The sequence below is a fragment of the Protopterus annectens genome, chromosome 2.part1, assembly GCF_019279795.1.
Source record: "Protopterus annectens isolate FY-2018-M chromosome 2.part1, PAN1.0, whole genome shotgun sequence".
Lineage (NCBI taxonomy): Eukaryota > Metazoa > Chordata > Ceratodontiformes > Protopteridae > Protopterus > Protopterus annectens.
In genome coordinates, this window is record NC_056729.1 from 1,496,016,323 (window position 1) to 1,496,038,822 (window position 22,500).

Consider the following 22,500-nt stretch of genomic DNA (forward strand, 5'->3'; position numbering starts at 1 on the left):
CTCACCGCTGTCACATTACCCTCGTACATATCCTGTACCACTCTTACATTCTTCTCTGACACTCCCGACCTCCTCATACAATACCACAACTCCTCTCTAGGCACCCTGTCATATGCTTTCTCTAAATCCACAAAGACACAATGCAAATCCTTCTGGCCTTCTCTGTATTTCTTCATCAACACTCTCAGAGCAAACATCGCATCTGTAGTGCTCTTTCCTGGCATGAAACCATACTGCTGATCACTAATCATCACCTCCCTTCTTAACATAGCTTCCACTACTCTTTCCCATAACTTCATGCTGTGACTGATCAGTTTAATCCCTCTGTAGTTACTACAGCTCTGCACATCACCCTTATTCATAAAAATCGGTACCAAAACACTTTTTCTCCACTCCTCAGGCATCCTCTCACTTTCCAAAATTTCATTAAACAATCTAGTTAAAAACTCCACTGCTATTTCACCTAAACACCTCCATGCTTCCACAGGTATGTCATCTGGACCAACAGCCTTTCCGTTCTTCATCCTCGTCATAGCTATCCTTACTTCCTCCTTGCTAATCCACTGCACTTCATGATTCACTATCCGCACATCATCCAACCTTCTCTCCATCTCATTCTCTTCATTCATCAACCCCTCAAAGTACACTTTCCATCTGCTCAACACACTCTCCTTGCTTGTGAGTATGTTTCCCTCATTATCCATTATCATCCTTACCTGCTGCACATCTTTCCTAGCTCGGTCCCTTTGTCTAGTCAATCAGTACAGGTACTTTTCTCCCTCCTTAGTGTCCAACCTTTTATACAACTCTTGATACACCTTATCCTTAGCCTTCGCCACCTCTTTCTTTGCCATGCACCTCATCTCCTTATACTCTTGTCTACTTTCTTCATCTCTTTGACAATCCCACTTCTTCTTCGCCAACCTCTTTCTCTGTATACTCTCCTGTACTTCTTCATTCCACCACCAGGTCTCCTTGTCCTCATTCCTCTTTCCAGATGTCAGACCAAGCACCCTTCTAGCCATCTCTCTTACTAGCTCTGCTGTAGTTACCCAGCTATTCGGTAACTCTTCACTGCCACCCAGTGCCTGTCTTAACTCTTCCCTGAACATCACCTCACAATTAGCCTTTTTCAATTTTCACCATTTGATCCTTGGTGCTGCCCTCACACTCATCCTCCTCTACTTGATCACCAATGTCATCCTACAAACAACCATCCTATGCTGCCTAACTCACTTTCCCCTGCCACCACTTTACAGTCTCCAATCTCCTTCAGATTGGCCCTTCTACATAAGATATAATCCACCTGTGTGCATCTTCCTCCACTCGTGTATGTCATCCTATGCTCCTCCCTCTTATTAAAATACATATTCATCACAGCCATGTCCATCCTTTTTGCAAAATCCACTACCATCTGACCTTCTGCATTCCTTTGCTTAACACCATACCTACCCATCACTTCCTCATCCCCTCTGTTCCCTTCACCAACATGCCCATTGAAATCTGCTCCAATCACCAGTCTCTCACCCTTGGGTACAGTCATCACCACTTCATCCAACTCACTCCAAAATTTTTCTTTCTCATCCATCGCACACCCAACTTATGGAGCATATGCACTAACAACACTCATCATTACACCATCAATTTCCAGCTTCATAAACATCACTCTATTCGACACTCTTTTCACCTTCAAAACACTCTTAGCATACTGTTTCTTCAGGATAATGCCTACGCCATTTCTCCACCCATCCACACCATGATAAAACAATATGAAACTGCCTCCGATACACCTAGCCTTGCTCCCCTTCCATCTGGTCTCTTGCACACACAATATACCAACCGTCCTTCGGTTCATCATATCAGCTAGCTCCCTCCCTATACCAGTCATACTGCCAACATTCAAAGTTCCGACCCTCACTATCACAGTCCTAGCCTTTACCTGCCTTCGAGCATGCCTTCTGCCTCTTCTCCTCCTTTGGCTTATTTGTAGATGAAACAATGAAATATAAAGTTGTTTGCTAGCAGCAACCTCTTCATTAGTTACAGATTTTTTGAATGTGGAATTATTTAGATGACTTTTACTTCTTCAGAGATTGTGCATATTTACTGATACTGGTGGACTGTAGAAGTTTGAGTAGACTTTTATGATAGAAATGTTGTGCTGTAAAATGCAAAATAAAACTTTCAAATGAAGTCCAAAAGTTTGTAGACGTAAAGCAGTATGCACATTAGTGTTTATGCTAAATGGGATGAAATAGCCAAGTAATGGTTCACTGGAATGACTGCAGGGGGGAGGCTCCATTTGACCATGATTTTGTGAGGGGGAAGGGCAGCAAGCTCAAAGACAGCCCTGGCTGAAGTATACCTCTCAACTGTCCAGATTTTCACAGAATGAATAGATTTTTGCTTCTTATTTTTGGTTTGTTAGTCTTAAAATGTGTGGTTTTCTGGCAAATAATTTAGACATTAAGTCACTAAATAATGACAGGCACTGAGTTTCAGACTTCATAACCTTCAGAAAAATGCATGCTAAAGCAAGACCTGTTATTCTATCAACCGTCTCAGTTTATACAACAATTTTTAGTACTGTTTATATGTTCCCACAGTATATTTGGCCTTGTCCAGATTTCCTGCATTAACAGGTTGAGAGGTACATGCAAATAAATTGCTTTATAGAATTAGGCATATCCAAACCTCTCAAATGTCCCCAATTTTGGCTCAAAATGTTGCTCTTCCCCTAATAATCATGCTGCAAAATGGCAATTTGGAAGAAAACGTGGAGGGTTTACAATTAAGAAATAACTGTAATAATCAGAATTATAGATTACTTTTATTTCAGAAATGCATGTATATTCTTTTATTTTGTCAGCTGCTCAAGTTAACAGTACTAATATTAAAAAAGTGTACCTTCTTTGACAGGTTCCCAGCTGTATTGTGTGGCTATTTTATATTTTTGCATCACATTTCGGTCCGTTTTCCATACAATTGTGTTTTTCTGGCAAATTAGTGGCAAATCATTAAAGACTGAAATTAGAAAATAATGACAGACATTGGAGTTTCAGATTTCATACCCTTCAGAAATGTTACACTAATGCAAGACCTACTATTCTATTATCTTTCTAAGTTTATAAGAGCAATATTTAAAAAGTGTCCTTATTTTTGGGCCTTTGTCTCATGTCTATGTATGGCTTTATCCAGATTTCTTGGTCTGAGGTTGAGAGGTATTACAAATGTGTCAGGGCCATCACAGTCAGCCAGAGACATTTCAAATTGTGACATGCTTGTTGCACCCCACTGCCCCATGTAGTGACTCTGGATGTATCCAAGCAAGGCAAGGAGCAGTTATGTAGTGTAAATGTGCAGAGTATCCCCCCATCCAAGGCAGACACAAGTACTACTTTTATTCTGTCCTTGATTTTTTAGAATGTTCTGGTTTCTGTCATATTTTTATATTGTTGATGTATACTTATTATTACTCAGAAAGTGCCTGTTGCTCTGTGTTTAAGTAGCAATGCTTTAATGACCATCAGGTAAGCTTGTCTGAGATTGTAAGATGCAAGTAAGCTTTAATAAGCATACTGTTAAAGAATTATGTTGCCATGCAGAGAATACTTACATAACTAGATAATGTATAAGCCTTGGGTATTGAAATGCATATGGCAGTATTTGTAATAAAGGACAGGATTACATTATTTTAAGAAGCTCATTACATTTGTTGGAGACTTGCAGTCATCTTTGCAGGCTTTACCTGTAAACCAAATAAAATGCCAATCTATCATGTGTGGTCCATTATCTGTACAATAATCCTTTAAGCAATGTATCTTGAGCTTGTTTCTTGTTTGCATTTCATTTTTTACTTTGATCATGTTTTCCCCATGAAACAAGTAGATAGTTGTTGTCAGGCAGCAGGTCTTTTTTGGATAAGAAACATTTTTTACAAGTGGGGGTATCACAGAGATTACTACTTTCAGCAAGTTACTTGGTACTTTAATAAAGCTGAATATAAATTATAATTAGAATTGCAGTGCAAGGATAAGTAGTTTGAGTTGAGTGCTGCTTATTTTTCTTATACTTGATTTTGACTGGCATTCCAGTAACGTATTTAAAAAGTAATTTATTTTTTCATGCCTTGCAATCTTTTTGTTTCCATCTAGATATTAAGTAAGCTGTCATGCAGCCAATGCATTGAAATATTTTTTTGCTTCTATACTTCATTTTGTCTTGATTGGACTCTCATAATGACGGTTTGGCACCCAGGGCAGTGTATTTAATTAAAGTTCCAGTTTTTGTGGTTTTGAGCATAGCTCCTCCCTTTCTAGTTGGCTGCACCCCTTCCCATTGGCCCCACCCCTTCAGCTGTCTCCTGCAGCCCCCCCCCCCTTTGATTTGAAGTCACCAGCCACCACTGCTGGCAGGAAGTGGATGACATGATGATAAGGTGGGCACTGGACATCCTGTGTATCCAGGGTAAAAGACTGAAGGCAGTGCGGCACAGACACTTGACTTGAGATCCACAGTCTCCTATTGAAGGGGGGAGCAAACTAGAGATAATGTGGCAATTGTGGTGAGGGACAGTCTTCAGAAGATAGTGAAGAGTGTCATCAGAATTAGTGTCAGACTAATGGCAATCAGACTCCAATGTAAAGACAGCGCAGTATTCATAATCTCAGCCTATGCCCCACAGCAGGGTTGTGATAGTGAGGAAAGGAGTGTATTCAGACAATATTTTCAGGCCATTTTATATAAAGCCAGACAATATCAGACATCATCAGTTTGAGACATGAATTATCATATCAGGCCAGACAAACCAGGATATGAGGACTGCATTGGTACACATGGTGGGGCAACAGGAATAAAGAAGGTTACTCTAGACTTCTGTCTGGCAAATGGCTTGATTGTAACCAACAGCAAAGAGAAACAGTCAAAAGGTAACATATAAGATTGGCCAACATACACCTCAGGTAGACTATCTCCTTGTAAGGACGTGGCATTGGGGTAAAGTCAGAGATTGCAAAGTCATCTCCAGTGAAACAGCTGGCCCACAGCATAAAGCACTAGTACTACAATCAATCACAATCTGTGGTAAGAAATAGCTGCACTTGTACTTGGGCTTGCACTGTCAAAAATAAACTGTATGGAATTTCCAAAGTATCTTAAATTCCTTCAGCAAAAAAACTGCTCATTCCGTACTTCACCACACAGATGAAAGCCCTTCCCTGCACATCCTCCTGCAGTGGTATAACCCTAGCAGAACTCTTCACTCTAAAGATAAAGTCGTGGCTCAACAAACTAAATCCCAGAACTCATCAGGAGGTGCTCTCTTCTCAATTTATATATCCAAGATATGAAACACCATGTCCAGCCCAGTTAAGGACATAAACAATAAGATTATCTTTAAGAAAAACCTCCATGCTCATCTCACAAGTTATAGACTATAATAATGCTCGATCCCAAATGGCTGACTAACTACTATACTATCTACACTTTCTACTTACTTATTCCTCTCTCCTTCCTACCTTTACTGATGACTACTCTATTAAAATTGCTCTTACTTTATCTAACTTTCAAGTTCACTTCCTCCACAGATGCCTTTACCCCCATCTACCTTTTTAATGATCAAAGCACTGCTACAATGGAATCTATGACATTGCTACTACTTTTGGAATACCAAAATATTAAATGTTTTTGACATTATCTGACCGATTTGTATAGTAATATATTTAATGCATTGTAAAATGTTTATTATGTAAGGTGTTTGTTTCTGTATGTCTGTATGTAGCTATGAAATATATTACGTGACACATCTTTTACCCAATTATCATACTAGGCCAACTATGATGTACTTATAAATGCTTTATGTCTATGGAGCTTTCTCCCAGGCCTCCACTGAAAAAGAGTGTTGCATGGCCCACTCAGATAAACTCAGTAAACAAATGCAATCAGTCAATCACTCGATCAGTCAGTCAGTCCATAAATACATAAATAAAATGCCATGGTAAGTGGTAAGATGCACAATGTGTAAGAAGCAAGAAATGGAGACATCAGAGCAGAAGCCAAAGTAGCTCCAACTGTAGAGATGATCAAAGAGAACAGATTATTGTGGTTGAGACACATGTAGAAAAATAAGTAAACAAAAAAACAATCTGGAGAAGAAGACTTGGGAGGGACAGGAAGAAGCCAAAATGAAATGAGGATGTCCAGTGAAGACATGGATGGACTGTAGACCTGTGCCAGTCAGACATGGCAATCAAAGAAGGTAGAAGAGTAGCATGAATTGAAATAGATGGTGACAGTTGGCATGACACTCTGACCCTGTGTAGAAAATAGGAAACAGGATGGCTGTTGCTGATGATGATTACTGCAGTAAACCAGTCAGGGAGCTTAGAAACGTGGAATTTACTTATTTTTCTCTATGCATCCTATACATATGTTTATTGCCTTTTTTAAAATGTTCTGTGTGTGTCAACCTATGTGTATTCATTTGCCTTTAAGCTCTTCTGACTGGTATTTATTTATTTATTTATTTATTTTAAGAACATTTATGCACTGTTGCTTATCTGAGAAGAGGGTAACCATTACTTACACTTCTGGTTAGCACACTTTACAGTACATGCCTTCCCATGAGACTGCTTAGACCAACTATAAATGAAAGAGATATAAATTTATATATTTCATGTTTGGCTTGATTTTAGAAAAAAAAACAGTAACTGGAAGCCTGTGATTTCTTCAGAGTGGTGGCAGTACCACTGTGCAAGGAATAAGGCTGTGGGGAATTTTATAATGCTGCATATGCCCGTGTGTGTGTGTGTGTGTGTGTGTGTGTGTGTGTGTGTGTGTGTGTGTGTGTGTGTGTGTGTGTGTGTGTGTGTGTGTGCATGAGTGCGTGTGTGTAAGAAAATAATTTTGTTTGAAAGTCAGTTACCATTGCTAAAGGGACAGTGGAAGGCACTGTCTCACAGAGAGAGTGGTAAGAGACTCAGTTTTGTAAGTAGCCTGCTTGCAGTCCTTTCTGTGTGTGGAGTCTGGAAGCCCATACCCAGCACAGTAGTGCATACTTCCTCTATGCTCTGAAAGCCAGACTGTACTTTGAAAACTAGTTATTGAAATCTTTGTAGGCACTTTCTTGTTATTACTTCACCCCTCTGAAACAATGATTACAGCTAACATCCACCTTTACTGCCAGGTCACCACTCAGCCTCCACTTCTAGTTGGCAGTGGTGAGATTCCAGCTCCATCAGTGCCAAGTGTCCTCCATAAATGTCACAAAGAACAAGAGAGAAGCATGCACTGCAAGTAAACGCTAAGTTGTGAGTGCAGAGTTGAGTCACACTGTCAGAATTCTCCACATATGTCAGATAAGGGTAATGGTGAAGTGTGTCAGAGTTATCATCATGTGACACATAGCAGGATCTGGATTGGGAGAAGATATCACTGAAAGCAGAAACTGGGTATGGAGGTCAGGGTTATTTGTTGTCAAAGGCAATGCTCTCCTGTGATTGTGAGAAAGTAAAACTATATGAACATAATCTGGTGTTATTGCACTAGCTTCATGTAGCAGGACTAGAGACCACCCCCTTGACATGGATGGTGTATGACCTGGATGGAGTCTGCTGGTAAACTGTCAAAGCTGTGGAGGCTGACAGTCATAAAGTACAGTTTTGTACCTACCATAAATGTAGATGTCCGATAGATATGCAACTGCATTCATAACATATCGGTTGTCCTGCCTCAGGCAGCCCTCGGTTGGCCGAATTCCAAAGTCTGGGTCCGGCGTCGGCTGGTGTCGCCTCCTCTCCGACGTCACAATGGCTGGAGTATAAAGGCATCGGCCGACGCCATCTTCTTCAGTGTTTCTTGCCCCAGATGCCAGGTGCCCTCCTAGGAAGGCTAAATTTGGTGAATGGATAAACATTTCCAGACATGCACAACAATAATAAACAGATACACCATAGGAGATACCCCCAGCTAAAAGGAACAGGGGGAATGGACCCAAATGAAGGAAAAGAGAGGAAGGAGGGAGGGAAAATCCGACTGCAGTTGCATATCTATCGGACATCTACATTTATGGTAGGTACAAAACTGTACTATGTCCTTCAAGAATGCAACTGCAGTCATAACATATGGGTTGAATACCATAGCCATGCTGGGGGTGGATGGAGCTAAGAAAAAGATGGTGTAGCTAAAATGCCCTGCAGGACTGCCGAAGCAAAGCCTGCTCGGGATCTGAAGTATAAAGGTAGGTTGTAGTGTTTGGTAAATGTATGCACGGAGCTCCATGTAGCAGCCTCTAGAATGTCCTTTGTAGCCACAACTCTTAGGAAAGCTGTGGATGTGGCTATAGCTCTGGTGGAATGTGGCCTAATATTGGCTGGCACACTTTTTCCATGGTAAGAATAGCAGAATCTGATGCAGTGTCCAATCCATTTTGAAATTGTTTGCTTGGAGATTGCTTTTCCTTGTATTCCAGCAGCATAGGCTACAAACAGCTGGTCAGACTTTCTGGTGGCCTTAGTTCTGTCCAAGTAGTAGCGTAGTTGCCTGTGTATGTCCAAGGTATGCAGCAGTCTTTCCACTCTATTTTGAGGATTGGGGAAGAAAGTAGGAAGGTGAATAGCTTGATTTAGAGACACCCTGGAAATCACCTTTGGCATGAAAGAAGGATTTGTTCTTAGAGAGACTCTGTCCTGATGGAAAATGAGGAAAGGAGGTACTGCCATGAGTGCCTGTATCTCCGAGACTCTTCTTGCTGATGTGACTGCCAATAGAAAAAACGTTTTCCATGATAGAAATTGCATCTCCGAGGTTGCTGCTGGCTCAAAGGGAGGCAGAGATAATTTTTCCAGTACAAAATTGAGGTCCCATGCAGGTACTGGTTGTTTTCTGGGAGGCTTGATATTCTTTATTCCTCTCAGGAACTGTCTTAGCAAAGGATGTGAGAACACTGGTGGATCACAATTGTATCTTGCTGAGATTGCTGAGGCATGAATCTTTATGGAAGAATATGAGAGTCCAGAATGAAACATTTCTGCCAAGTATTCCAATAACTGAATTATACTCAGTACTGTTGTATCCTGACCCCTGTTGGCAGCCCAGATGCTGAATCTCTTCCACTTGGCTGAATAGGCTTTTCTGGTGGATGGTCTGCGTGCTTCCAATAAGATGTCCTGAACTGCCTTGGAAAGATTGGAAGCGGAAGGAGTTAAAGTAACCTCCAGGCTGTCAGATGTAATGTTTTCAGGTTTTAGTGAACAGTCCTGTAGTTGTGTTGTGTTAGGAGCAGGGGCCATAGGGGCAGAGGCCACGGTTTGGTCCGAGTTATGCTCAACAGCAATGGGTACCAGTGTTGCTTTGGCCAGTCTGGAGCTATCAAAATGCCCGTTGGTTGTTCTGCTTTGATCTTCAGGATCACCTTGGTCAACAGTGGCAGAGGGGGAAATGCATAAATTTTTAGGAAATTCCAGCTGAAGGAGAGAGCATCCGTTGTCCAGGCTAGTGCATGGTGGGTCCTGGTACAGAACATTTCCAGGTGATGATTTGTGTGAGACGCAAATAGATCTATGTCCGTTCTTCCCCATGTCTTTGTTATTTGTGAGAAAATGTGGGGATGCAGCATCCATTCGTGTGGATCCAAGAAATTTCTGCTCAGCTTGTCCACCAGTACATTGTCCTTGCCTGGCACAAACTGGGATTGCAGGTGTATCTTCAGACTCAGTGCTTTTTCCCAGAGAATCATTGTTAGTCTGCAGAGGGGGTATGAATGAGTCCCTCCCTGCTTGTTTATATACCACATGACAGTGGTGTTGTCTGTCCTTATTAGTAAATGTCCTTGCTGCAGTGTGATTTTTCGAAACTCTTGAATGCATGTATCACTGCCAGCATCTCTTTTTGGTTTATGTGCAGATGTCTTTCCTTTGGTGTCCATTGACCTTGAACACATCTGCCCTCCATGTGCGCCCCCCATCCATGATCTGAGGCATCTGTTGTAATTATTTGACCTGCTTGAGGTCTGTTGAAAGACATGCCTTTGTTTAATTGACTTGCTTGAGCGCACCACAAGAATTCCTTTTGCAGACATGGAATAAGTGGGATTACGTCCTCTAGGCTTTGGCTGTGTTGGGACCATAAGCTTTTCAAATACCATTGCAGCTTTCTCATATGAAGTCTTGCCAAAGGTATCAGGAGAATGCATGATGCCATGAACCCCAGGGCCTGCAGGAGTTTCCTTGCAGTCAGCTGAGAGAGCTGTGCTAGGCCTTTGAAGTACTCTGGTAACTGCTGTTGTTTTTCCTCTGTGAGGTAGGCCATTTGTGTTTGTGTGTCCAGTTTGGCTCCTAGGAAAATAATCTGTTGGGATGGCAGTAGCCTTGATTTCTGAATGTTGACTGTATATCCCAAGGCCTGTAGTAATTGCATGACATAGTCCAAGTTTTTTATTAAGGTTTGTCTGTTGTCTGCTTGTATGAGGCAGTCATCCAGGTAGGGGTATATTTGAATTCCCTGGAGTCTGCAGTGTGCCACTACTGATGCCAGGCATTTCGTGAACACTCTGGGCGCAGTAGATAAGCCAAACGGCAATGCTGAGAATTGATAGTGCTCTGTCCCTGCAAGAAATCTGAGGTATCTTCTGCAGCTTTGTCTGATAGGGACATGCAGGTATGCCTCCTTGAGGTCCAGAGTGACCAGCCAAGACCCCTTGCCCAGCATGGGAAGGAGTTGCTATAACGTTAGCATTTTGAACTTTGGCACAATGAGAAAGGTATTTAGAGTAGACAAGTCCAGTATAGGCCTCCATTTGTTTTCCTTTCTTGGAACAAGGAACAGTCTTGAATAGAATCCCTGGCCTTGTTCCTGGGGAGGTACCTTTTCTATTGCTTTTATACTTAATAGCTTTGAAACTTGAATGAGTGCCTCTGCCCTTTGATGGTGTGGCAGGTTTGGCATGCCTTGTCTTGTAGGTAAAGTATGGAAGTGGAATCTGTAACCCTTGTCTATTAAATCCAGAATCCAACTGTCCTTGGTTAAAATATGCCAGTTTTTTGAGAATAAGGATAATTTTCCGCCCAAGGGTGCTTCTCTCTGAGCCCTTGTAGGCGGTATGAAAGTCAAGTCATTGTGATTGTCCTTGTGGTGCAGCTGGACTGGCTGCAGCACTTCTTTGATTTGTAGGTTGCCATTGGCGTCCCCTGTAGGAGCCTCGGTATTGGCCTCGGCCTCGGCCACGCCTGTTCTTTCCCCTTTGAAACTCGTCCGAGTCTGGGAAGGACCAATTCTTTGAACCTGGAGGAAATCCTTGACTGTCTGTACTGACTTAGCGTTTTCCTCAATGGACTTCAACACATCTTGTGCATTAGCGCCAAAAAGCTTCTGTTTTTCCAGAGGTGCATCAAGTAACTTTACTTTGACATGGTCTGGCAGTGGCTGATCTTTTAACCAAGCATGTCTACGTATCACAGCCCAAGTCATAGCTGCCCTACATGAAGCTTCCAATGCATCATAACCACACTGAAGAAAATGATTGTTAACCTGCTGAGTGTTATGTATGTGATCCTGCAATGCCTTTCTGTCAATAGGCTGAGGAGAGGCTAACTTTTTCTGTAAATCATCCAGTAAAAAATCCTGGTACTGAAACATATGAAAAAGGCAGTTCAGAGACCTCATGGCTAGGGTGGTAGAGGTATAAACTTTTTTTTTTTTTTTACCCCATCTCTCCATAGACCTGGCTTCCCTATCCGCTGGCAAAGGATTCTTGGTAGTGGAGGTAGCCACTCCCTTGGGACCCTGTGAAATAATTTCTAAATCCACGGTGTGGGCCTTAAAGAGATGTTTGTGAGTGTCAGGGACTCTGTAATATCTGTCTGGCTTGACAGGAGCAGGGGGGAGAGAGTCAGGGTTAGCAGTGGAATCGGAGAAAACATCATCCAAAACATCCATCACAGGAGGAATAGCTAAAGGTCTGTGCTGGGGAAGCTTTAGGAAGGTACGGAGCCTTTTCCTGGAATCAGAGAATTCCTGACCCTGCCATTGGAAATGTTCCCTCATAGAGTGCAGGATTTCACCAAAAGAGAAATCCTCTGGAGGAGAGGCAGAGGGAATTGATTCCTCAGCATCAGAGTCCTCATAGGCCTGGAAGGATTCTTCTTGAATATCTGAATGCTCAGAATCCCCAGAGGCCTCATCTGAAGAGAGGTTTTCAGTCTGCTCAGTTCTAGGCCTTTTCTCTGCAGGAGGCTGAGAACCTCTGTCTGGATGAGGCTGAGACCCCCTGATAAGGGAAATAAGGTCTGCAGCAAGAGACATAATCTGTTTATCAGAAGAGGGGGCCTGGACAGCAGGTTTAGGATGGGCCTTGGCCTGGCTGGCAGCCTTAGCACGTGCAAAGGCCTTGATGGACATAGATACAGGAGGCCTAGCAGCCCCACGTGCAGGAGTGACCTTGTCCACTGGAATGGTGTCGGGTAGATATTGAACTTCGGTATCCGGAGGAAAATCAACAACCGGCACCAGAGAGGTCTCCTGGACCGAAGGACTAGTTAACGCTGTGTCGTCGGCCTGGAGCGGCTGAATTATCGCTTCTGCAGTGACCGAAGCACTAGCGGAGGAGTAGTCTAGGGGTAGTATCGGTAGAGGACGGGGCCGAGGATGCCGGTCCCGGTCCTTCCGTTTTTTGGAAGATTGAGCTGTTGGTTGATCCGATGGCATGATATACGCGAAGGATTCGCCAAAAAAGTCTTCGGCAAATTCTGCCCGGCGCCTGAGAGTGCGCTTATTAAAGCAAGCACAGGCAGCACAGGCCGAGACGTCGTGGTATGGGCCCAGGCAAGGAAGACAGTAAGAATGGAAGGCCTTATGAGGTATTTGTTTACCACAAGACAAACAATTATTAACTTTCTCAATTTGTTCTGACATCGGCTGAGGCAAGAAAAAATGTTCCCCAACGGGGTACTTAGCTTTTAGATGACTTCGGTACTGAAAACACAGGAGCTGACCGACCGGCACTTGCGAACTGCTTCTGTTTCGGGCACCGCGCGGCAAGAAAGACTGGAGAAGATGGCGTCGGCCGATGCCTTTATACTCCAGCCGATGTGACGTCGGAGAGGAGGCGACACCAGCCGACGCCGGACCCAGACTTTGGAATTCGGCCGACCGAGGGCTGCCTGAGGCAGGACAACCCATATGTTATGACTGCAGTTGCATTCTTGAAGGACATCTGCCCATCATTTGAAGTGGCAGAGTTTCATACTCCACAGCTGTGGACTATGTATCTCCCATCATGACAACCACTTTTACTTATGTGCTCCAGACCAGGGATATCATTCTTGAACTCCATAATAATGGTGACACTTGTAATCCTCTGCATTATGGTCGATACAACAGCAGTGTGTGCCACTACTGACATCATAAGACCTATCATGGCATCATCTCTGGACGCCACTCATGGCATCACAGAGGCGCCACCAATGTTGGCAAACATCCTCAGCAATGCAGAAAACATATCAGGCAGCAACTTGCTGGCCTGGGAAGCTGCAGTCTTTGTCCAGATGATAGCTTTACACATCTGCTGACTATGACTTAGCATTGCCTGCATATCAGGGTTTGGCTGTGCATGACATGATTACTGTTTACTTGACAGAATGTACATAAAAGATACACACACACACACACACACACACATATATATATATATATATATATATATATATATATATATATATATATATATATATATATATCAGCCCACCAGATAGCCAGCTTTGAATATATTTGGCAACAATTAGGCTTCTACTTATTTCACATTTTTTTTTGAGTAGAGGATAGGAAAGCAAAGAAGAACACGGGGAATGGAGAATGTGCCATCAGTGGAGGTGATCTGGCATATTTCTCTATATCCTCTGCATTACAAATGTACATTTCAGTCAGTATACTCACCATAACAGTACACAATGAAATAACTGGATCATTGTCAATAGTATTAAATGGTTGTAGCCAGAAGCAGAGTTCCATCTGGCCTGATATTTTTCAGCATTCAGATATCCCTATGGGTGTACAATTACAGTCTCAAGCTGTGGCTGTCAGCAGGAGCACAGCTATACTGGAAAGTGGACCACACACCTCACTCAGTTCTTTTTTTGTCAGCTGAATTGAAAGGTCAGTGCACTGTAATTTGCTAGTTTATCAATCACTCTACGCCTTTGACCTTTGGCAATGCTAGACTTTCTTATATGCTAGAAGAAAAAGCATGCCAAAGCATTGGATTCATCCAAAAGTCTATTATTTCTGTACAGGTTTATGAAGAATAAAATGAGCCAAAATGTTCTGTTGTATCAGATACTTCCAAAATGTATTATTTCTGAACTGATTTACCAAGAATAACAAGTGACAAAATGTGCTGTTGTAAGCATCAGATTCCTGCAAAAATCTTTATCTGCAGTGACTTTTCTGCTCACAAGAGAGACACAGTTGTGACAACTGAGAGCGCTGAGTTAAGTTTAATACTGGCTAATTTGTTGGCAAGAGGAGTGTTTTCCAGTAACCTCCTCCACCTCTATCAGGATGGTTCATGCCATTAAAGACTCCAGCAGTATGACCAGGTGAAGAGGTGATGCCACCATCAAAAACACAAGTGACGAAAGTTGAGTGGTGAAAGTACTTGCAGAGATACTGCTGTGAAGTAAATTCAGTAGTCAAAGTTCAGCAAATTAATGAATCATCTAATAAAAGAAAAATATCTGTACCATTGCAGTAAAGAAATATTCAGATGATTGTAAACTTGTCACATGGAGTCTGACTGCATGGTGAGGCAGAATCTTTGGTAAGATGGCTAAAACACTCATACGTGCTGACATTTATTATTTATTTTATTTAATATTTGTTTACCGGGAAAGAACCCATTTTCAGGGGAGGCCTGGGGAGAAATGCTCCAGATGCCTGTCTTTGGAATGTCAGAGGAAACCCATGCGAATGCAGGGAGGACATGCAGACTCCACTCAGAGCGTACCCGAGCCCAGAATTGAACCAGAGAACCTCTTGCTGTGAGGTGACAATGCTGACCACTGCACCAGTGCACTGACATAGGCATCAGCACTGACTTACACAAGCCCTTGATGCATATAAAATCAAAGAATGTCACTAGGTTAGTCTTAGCGGGCCTACTTCATTTTGTTGAAAACTCATTTTGTTAAAACTCAGTTGACTGAGCACAATTGACTGAAAGTTCACCTCATTGAAAACTCATTTGACTGAAACTCATTTAGTCTAAAAGTATATGCCCTGTTCCCCAGTGTAGTACAATCCTGGTGTCAGTATATATAGTAAGGGGGGGTGGGGGTACAGCCACGCCAGTTTGGGTATATATTGTGTTCTGGAAACAGTTATTTATTGGACTTGTAAGTATCCATGTGTATAGTTTAAAACATTTAAAATAGTGGGGGGGCCTATGGCCCCCACACCCTGCAATGTGGGGGGGCTGTGCCCCCCTTACTATATATACTAACTCCAGGATCGCACTACAGTAGGGAACAGGGCATATACCTTTTGACGAAATGAGTTTCAGTCAAATGAGTTTTCAGTGAAGTGAGCTTTCAGTCAATTGTGCTCAGTCAACTGACTTTCAACTAAATGACTTTTCATCGAAATGAAAAAATAGCACATGCAGGTAATAGTCATAAGGTAAATACCTCCTGCAAAAGTACTGTGAAATAAGATCTACTCTCAACATACATGTTTTGGGTTAGATAGAAAAGAAATGGACTTAATCATCAGACATGCTATCATAACTGAGGATCCCAGTGCATTCTGTTTAACTCTGACATCCTGCAGGAACTTGGATGTACTATGACATCTAAGTGCATATGCATATGCTTCTGTGCAAACCTTGACTCAGGTAATCATTACACTCTCCAAATTCTACTCAGAAGACTGTTATGCAGTATCTTCAATTTCTGCTGATCATGTACCTGCATCTTAACTCACACCTTTGTCATAGAGCAATACAGCAGGCATCTGGATACAGGTTCAAATGGCTTCTTGTTGTGTAGGTTATCAGTCTATCTATTACTAAAAGCACAGATGGGTATCCTAACTTGTTAATGCTTGTTGTATACAATCAAGAATTTTATAGCCCAAAGCAGTGTTGTGCACTGTTGCTACAGTCATGATGAGAAAGGCTATAGTAAAGGATCGGTACTGAAATATACTGAACATTGTGAAAGGAGGATGCTACTGACTGAGCAAAAAGATTATTATAACTTATCAAAACCATTAAAAAATGAATTTTGGTTAGTTAGACCACTGGGGAAGGGGTTCTACTCCAACATGCTGTTAATGACCCGGAGTACCACAGTGCCACTGGCATTCGAGGGGTAACTGGGAGGGTGACAAGTAATTGTCAAGTGTGAGCTAACCATTATGGAGGAAATGAACTGCCTACAGATGCACTCTCCATGGTGTAGGTTGAAAGCTGTTTTGGTTTTGCATGATGAAGCCCTGTCTGTGTTATGTATCACCCAGGTTTGATTTGTGATTTGTGTGACTGATGGAACAGGCATGAAGGCTTGACATTCCCATCCTGGGAGGAGAAAGACTGTGCTGATTAAAATGGATTGCTCATCCCACTCCAGTGGTGGCCTGAACATGGAGCGTTTGTCTGTCTGGAAGGCTGTGATAACAGAAGAGGCATAGTTGCTCCCAGTCCACGTCCATCTCTAAAGGCCCTCCCAGCCTCACAGACTAATACCAGCACATGGAGGAGGTTGAGCCTAAGAAAACCTCTGGCATGTCGGACAGCATATGTGATGCTTTCTGACAACTTCACCTCTGCTCAGTGTTTCCATCACCTCTTCTCACACCAACCATGATGGACTCAGCCAAAGGATTATAGCCGTCAGAAACCTCTCTCCATTCTATTAAGGAATTGGTAAACTCCATAGCAGTCTTTGGCAATAGAAAGAAAGATAAACTACAGGAATTGAAAACCTAAATCCATCCATCCTCAACCCCTTTTCCCAGTATTGCTTATGGAGTCAGGGTGTCACTTCAACAGTGACAATCCTCTAGAGCCAAGGTTCCCACCACTGAGTGGCTAGCCCTACTGCAGTTGTTCTTCATACCACACACACACACACACACACACACACACACACACACACACACACACACACACACACACACACACACACACACGCTTATGGCCAGTTTAGAGTGTCCAATCCACCTACTGCATGTCTTTGAAATGCTGGGGGAAACTGGAGCACCTGGACAAAATACAAGTAAACACAGAGAGGACATGTAAACTCAACACAGAAGGCGGCCCAACCAAGAATCAAACTGAGGAGCCTCTTGCTGTGAGGTGACAATGCTATTCTCTGCTCCACTGTGCTACCCATTCAAATGGAAACCTAAAAATGTAGTTAATTGAACTTGCCATACAGAAAGTTTTCAAAGTTATAGCTTCTTGGACAGAGGACAATGTACTCCAACGTGAAATGCAATGGTGATATCCTCTCCCAGCGAGCAGCTCTGCATAGTAGCATGACTGTGTTCCACATTAAATCACTGACTATATTTACATTATAACTAAGGGTTTGAATAATAAATTGTGTATGTGATTTCCTTGGGCTTCTCCTGTACATTACTAAACATATGACTTTGCACAAGTCGCTTAACTCCTCTTTGACTATTCCTGTGACCAAAAACAAGAAGTTCGACCCAGTAAGTCTTACTCCTCAACCACAATTAATAAAGCAAACAGATTACTGACATAAAATAGCTCTGAGTAAGACAAACTTCAAAGTAGTGAAACTTTCCCTTTTATTAAATAAAAAAAATATATATATATATATATATATATATATATATATATATATATAGACCATATTATCAAACTTTTAAAAGTTCGAACAGTCTGAATGGAGATCCCCGTACAGTGCGGAATGGGAAGATTTCCCTTTTCTGCAATGTAGTGTGATCCCGGAGTTGGTATATTTAAGTATGGGGGGTGTGGGGGGCTACAAACATTTAGTTTTGTTTTTTTTTTTTTTTTTTTTTTTTTTTAAATGTTCGAACTTTTAAATGTTCGATGTTATGGTCTCGGCCATATGAGCTTCAAACATTTAAATGTTCAATTAACTGAAGTACATCCATATATATATATATATATATATATATATATATATATATAAATATGTGTGTGTGTGTGTGTGCATGTGTGTACACACATAGACTAATGCCTTACTTACATATCGGCATATAATAAATCCACAAATCTGGTTTCAGAATGTGCATCTTTGTATTTATGTACATTTTAGGTATATTATTGATGTATTTATCCATGTTGTATGCATGTTGACAACTCCCCAACCAATAGAAAGCTGCTCTAAAGCCTTGTATCTCTATTGGTATCAGTAATGGGAAAAATGATTGTACTCCATGCACTAAACTACCCCCCCCCCCAAAAAAAAAAAAAAAAAAAAAAACTCAGCTATATCGAGCCCCTGAAACTCAAAGTGATGAAGCAAAATAAAGTATGGAATACAGCTCACCAGCTGGAAAATGGCATTGCCGGCAAAATTGTCTAGACTGTAAATAAGTAAACTGAATAGAATTAAAATGCTGAGAATAAAAAGAAACTTTAAAATGCACAGATCCTAAAAAAACTTCACTAAACTATGAAAATAAAACCAAGAATCATACAGAAAACATAAAAAATACATTTAAGAATCACCTCTGAACTAGAGTGGACAACCACCCACAAAGTAACTCATTCATGAAATCTAAGGACACTAGACAAAGCCTTTTTCAATACAACGTCTAGGCAAGCAATGTGATTACTGCACCTCAATGGAATGCTTGGGAAACAGTAATTCAAGCTAAAATATGGCGTCTTTTTTGTGGGATACTGTGAAATCAGGCAGCTCAATGTCATGGACAAGTGGCTCAAATCTTACAGAGGAACATATTTTGTGAGTCTCATACCAGAACCCCCCCCCCCCCCCACACACACACACACACATATGACATTATTTGTGCTGTAAGATTAGGGAACTCAGTTGCATGATGAATGGCAAAACTCTTTCCTTAATCTTAAATAGCAAGACATTTTGTATACTACGCTTCAAATCCCTATATATGATAATCTGGCATTATTTTCAACAGCTGTTTTTTATACATTTTAACCACCTCAGAACAGACAAAGGTTGAATATATTGTTTTGTGCAGTCACGCCACAAGAAAATCAGAGACACATCCAGAATTTACAATGCAACTTAAGAAGCCTAACCTAGTACCAAAAATCTCTTTTCCAAATGACTTCATCTAAAGTTAATTCAGAATAGTAAGGTTAAGAGTTGTTATCAAGCTGCGTTTTATAACTCATGGTTTTGACTATGTCACCCTCCATGTGCCTGCTGTGTGATTCTAAAGAGACAGTATTCCTAGGTATCCCCTAAAATTGGAAACTAGTGGGACTACCTGATTAACACGTGAATAAAAAAGTATAGTTTCAAGCTGAAAAAGTAAGGGCATAGAATATTAGCAAGTTATTTTACTGAGTGTTAAAGTAATACACGACTGAACAAGTTAGATATAATCTCCTCAACAGGCTTAACCTTTATGTGAAAGTAGCCATTTTGCTATTGCAAAAGTTGACGTATTTGTTTTGTTAACCAAGGTAGAGTACTGAGTCACAAGGGCCTCATTCAGACTTAGTCCAGGTCTGGTTAATAAGGTCTGAGGCTACTTATTCCGGTTCAGCAATGCATTCGGTTCACTGGAAAGCTGGAGACGAGGGATAAAGTATGAGCAAACACATCAAGCAAAACCTCTGGCAAACATGATTATATGCATCAGTCTACACTCTTACTTGAACTTAATAGAAACAGAGATGTTATGCCTCTGCACTAGTGGGAAGATAGGTGATGATCTTTGGGATGTGATGTAGGGTGCTGTGGACACCAGTTAATTACCAAACTCATGCGTATCTCAGCTACCAAGGCAAAAGAGGGGAAGAAAAGGAGTAGCCCTAGCCTTCGCTAGGATAAATATGACTCAGAGGGGAATTAATGTCTATTCACACTTACAAATACTGCTACTTGAATAGGAGGGACAAATACTGGTGACTCAAATTGAAATTTTAATCCAGATTACAGTGATATCATTGTCAGCAGCTGCCTTTAATATTTTAATTATACTTCTCACAGAATACTTAGAATGGACAAGGACTATATATAATATGTGGTGTTCTGGTTTTTAAAAGGAGTTAATGAATGAAGGCAAGCTATAAACACAAAAATACCATAGAAAATTCTCTTGACCCATTAAGTTGCTTTGAAATGCCACTTTCCTGCAGACAATTTAAAATAACTAAAGCTACTGAAGCAATAGCTCATTTACACCACACAGGCCTACTATAACAACAGATACAGTCTATTACCTTTTCTAATCCTACTTCGCAATGAATCTCAGACTGCATGGGTGTGAGCAGATTCGCACATCATAAGAATTTATGCCCTAACACTTATAAAGTAAAAGGGATAGCCAGCTCATTGGCATGGGTCAGGCAATGCATCCATATGCTACAGGTAATTCAAAGGTAAGTATTATCCTGTGTACTAGAGTGTTTGCCAAGGTCAGGGGTGAGCAAAGAAGGCTAAATAGGGACAGGACAGATGAGTGAATAAGTGGAAACTGACAGACATCAACCAAGGTGGCTGTCTACTCTATTACAGAAATCTCTCAATGCATGTTGGTATTCCCTCTCAGTGTCCTGAAATGAGAGGGATTGAAAATGGCCTCTCTAACCATAAACTGAAATATCTGTTTTAATAGCCTGAGATAGTAATGGAAAATAGATGTCTTTTCCTTTAAACAGACAGACAGACAAACATCAACCGTAGAGGCTGACAGGTCTCTTTATAGGCATCTACTAAATGACACTCACATCCATCCTCAGGTCCTTGAAATGAGCCCGACTGATAATGGTCCCTCCAATTATAATCTGAGGAACTTGTTCTAATAGTCTAATAGTCTATGACAGCAATGGCAGATTGTTCACTTCCTTTAAATAGGTGCAATATATATTTCAATATAAAATATGTCAGGAATAGGGGGAAGAAAATATATCTAGGCATCACAAAGAAAACCTGCACTGTAATGTGATGCCTTCTGGACTTCTCAATAAGCTTGTATCCTCAACACAGAACTAATGAGCAGTTTGGGAAATATGAAAAATTCACGGGGGCTCCAAAGTTAGCAAAATTAACCAGAAAAAGAAAAAACAGAAAAGGATGCAACAGAGTGGATACTTTATTTAAATTCTAATTGACCAACACAGAATTCTCATTTTCATAACTACTATTATAGTTTACTTTTCTCTATGTTTCTCTTTCAGTTTAAATCTTATAGTTGTAAACCCAGAACATGTAATTCTTCTCCTCACAAGACTTTTCAGAGCTCTGGCAATTTTATAAAGGTGATTAACATTATGAACTGCTAATCAGTTTTACCCTTTAGCCCTTGACTTCATTTTCTTAGCATTCTTTTTCGGTCTGTAGTGTGACTCTCAGAGAATCCCTTAGCCAGACAGTACACCCAGATTGCCCATGAAAAGATGCACTTGCACCAAGAGTGTTTAACTGATTAAATACAATTAAATTAGACATTACAATATGCCTGATCATTACTTTGCTATACCCCTTTGCAATTGCTTATTTTTAAATGCATATATTAGTAGGGGGTGGCATTACGCTATGTCTGCAATGAACTGCTTGGATGCAGTTTTTTTATCAAATGAACTACAAAAGGATATTACTTAATTTATTTTGCAACTGCTTAATTTTTTTAACCAAAATCCTTGGCAACCATAATTATACCAAATTAAATGAAAACGTAGCATTGCACTTAACCTTGGTTGGCATGAGAAACAGATCAGATTTAACATCTCCAGACAGTAAGCACACACCAGAGAAATGACATACCACAGTCACATTAGTCGCTAGTTCTATACTCAGTCTGGCAGGATTACCTGCATACACAGTGATTCAGTGTAACATGCAGAAAAGAATATCGTGTTGCCACATGCATCAGTCAACAAATATTGCTTAATTTAACTCCAGACCACCTTTTCTCCACCCTCTTTATCTTTAATTCATTCATCATGTTCTTTGTTTTCCTTTCCTTCCATACATTTATTCCACTTTTTTTTCCTAACTTTCTTTCAATCTATGCATTTTTTCAGACCCACCAGCTAGTATTTATAACAGCTTACCTCATGAGCATTAGCAGATCAGCATTTTACACATTATGTTACATTCTGTTTTTTACGTTCCACCACCATCTGTTACAACTGTGACAGTTAAATTTTTTACCTTTTTCTTCACGTAGTACATTGTCCAGACTTGCTGCACGTTTCCCGGCTCCAGTGACACAAAAACTGACACACCAGAGCTTAGAAATACACACAGAGAAAAAAATAAATGGGTATTAAGGAGAAAACAGAACAAGAGATGT

General features: G+C 41.0%; 1 protein-coding gene across 6 annotated transcripts in view; it reads right to left on the reverse strand.

The window, feature by feature from the left end:
- Positions 1–22,500, reverse strand: part of TP73 (tumor protein p73) — a 1,605,115-nt gene that overhangs the window by 638,592 nt on the left and 944,023 nt on the right. Inside the window, exon 1 of one of the 6 annotated variants that reach the window (XM_044062961.1) lies at positions 22,359–22,500. This exon is cut by the window's right edge and continues 77 nt beyond it. The exons of the other annotated variants lie outside the window; for them this stretch is intronic. Within the exon in view, the coding sequence (XP_043918896.1) occupies positions 22,359–22,379 (21 nt within the window). The 5' untranslated portion in view covers positions 22,380–22,500. The remainder of the gene's footprint in view (positions 1–22,358) is intronic. 6 annotated transcript variants of the gene reach the window in all.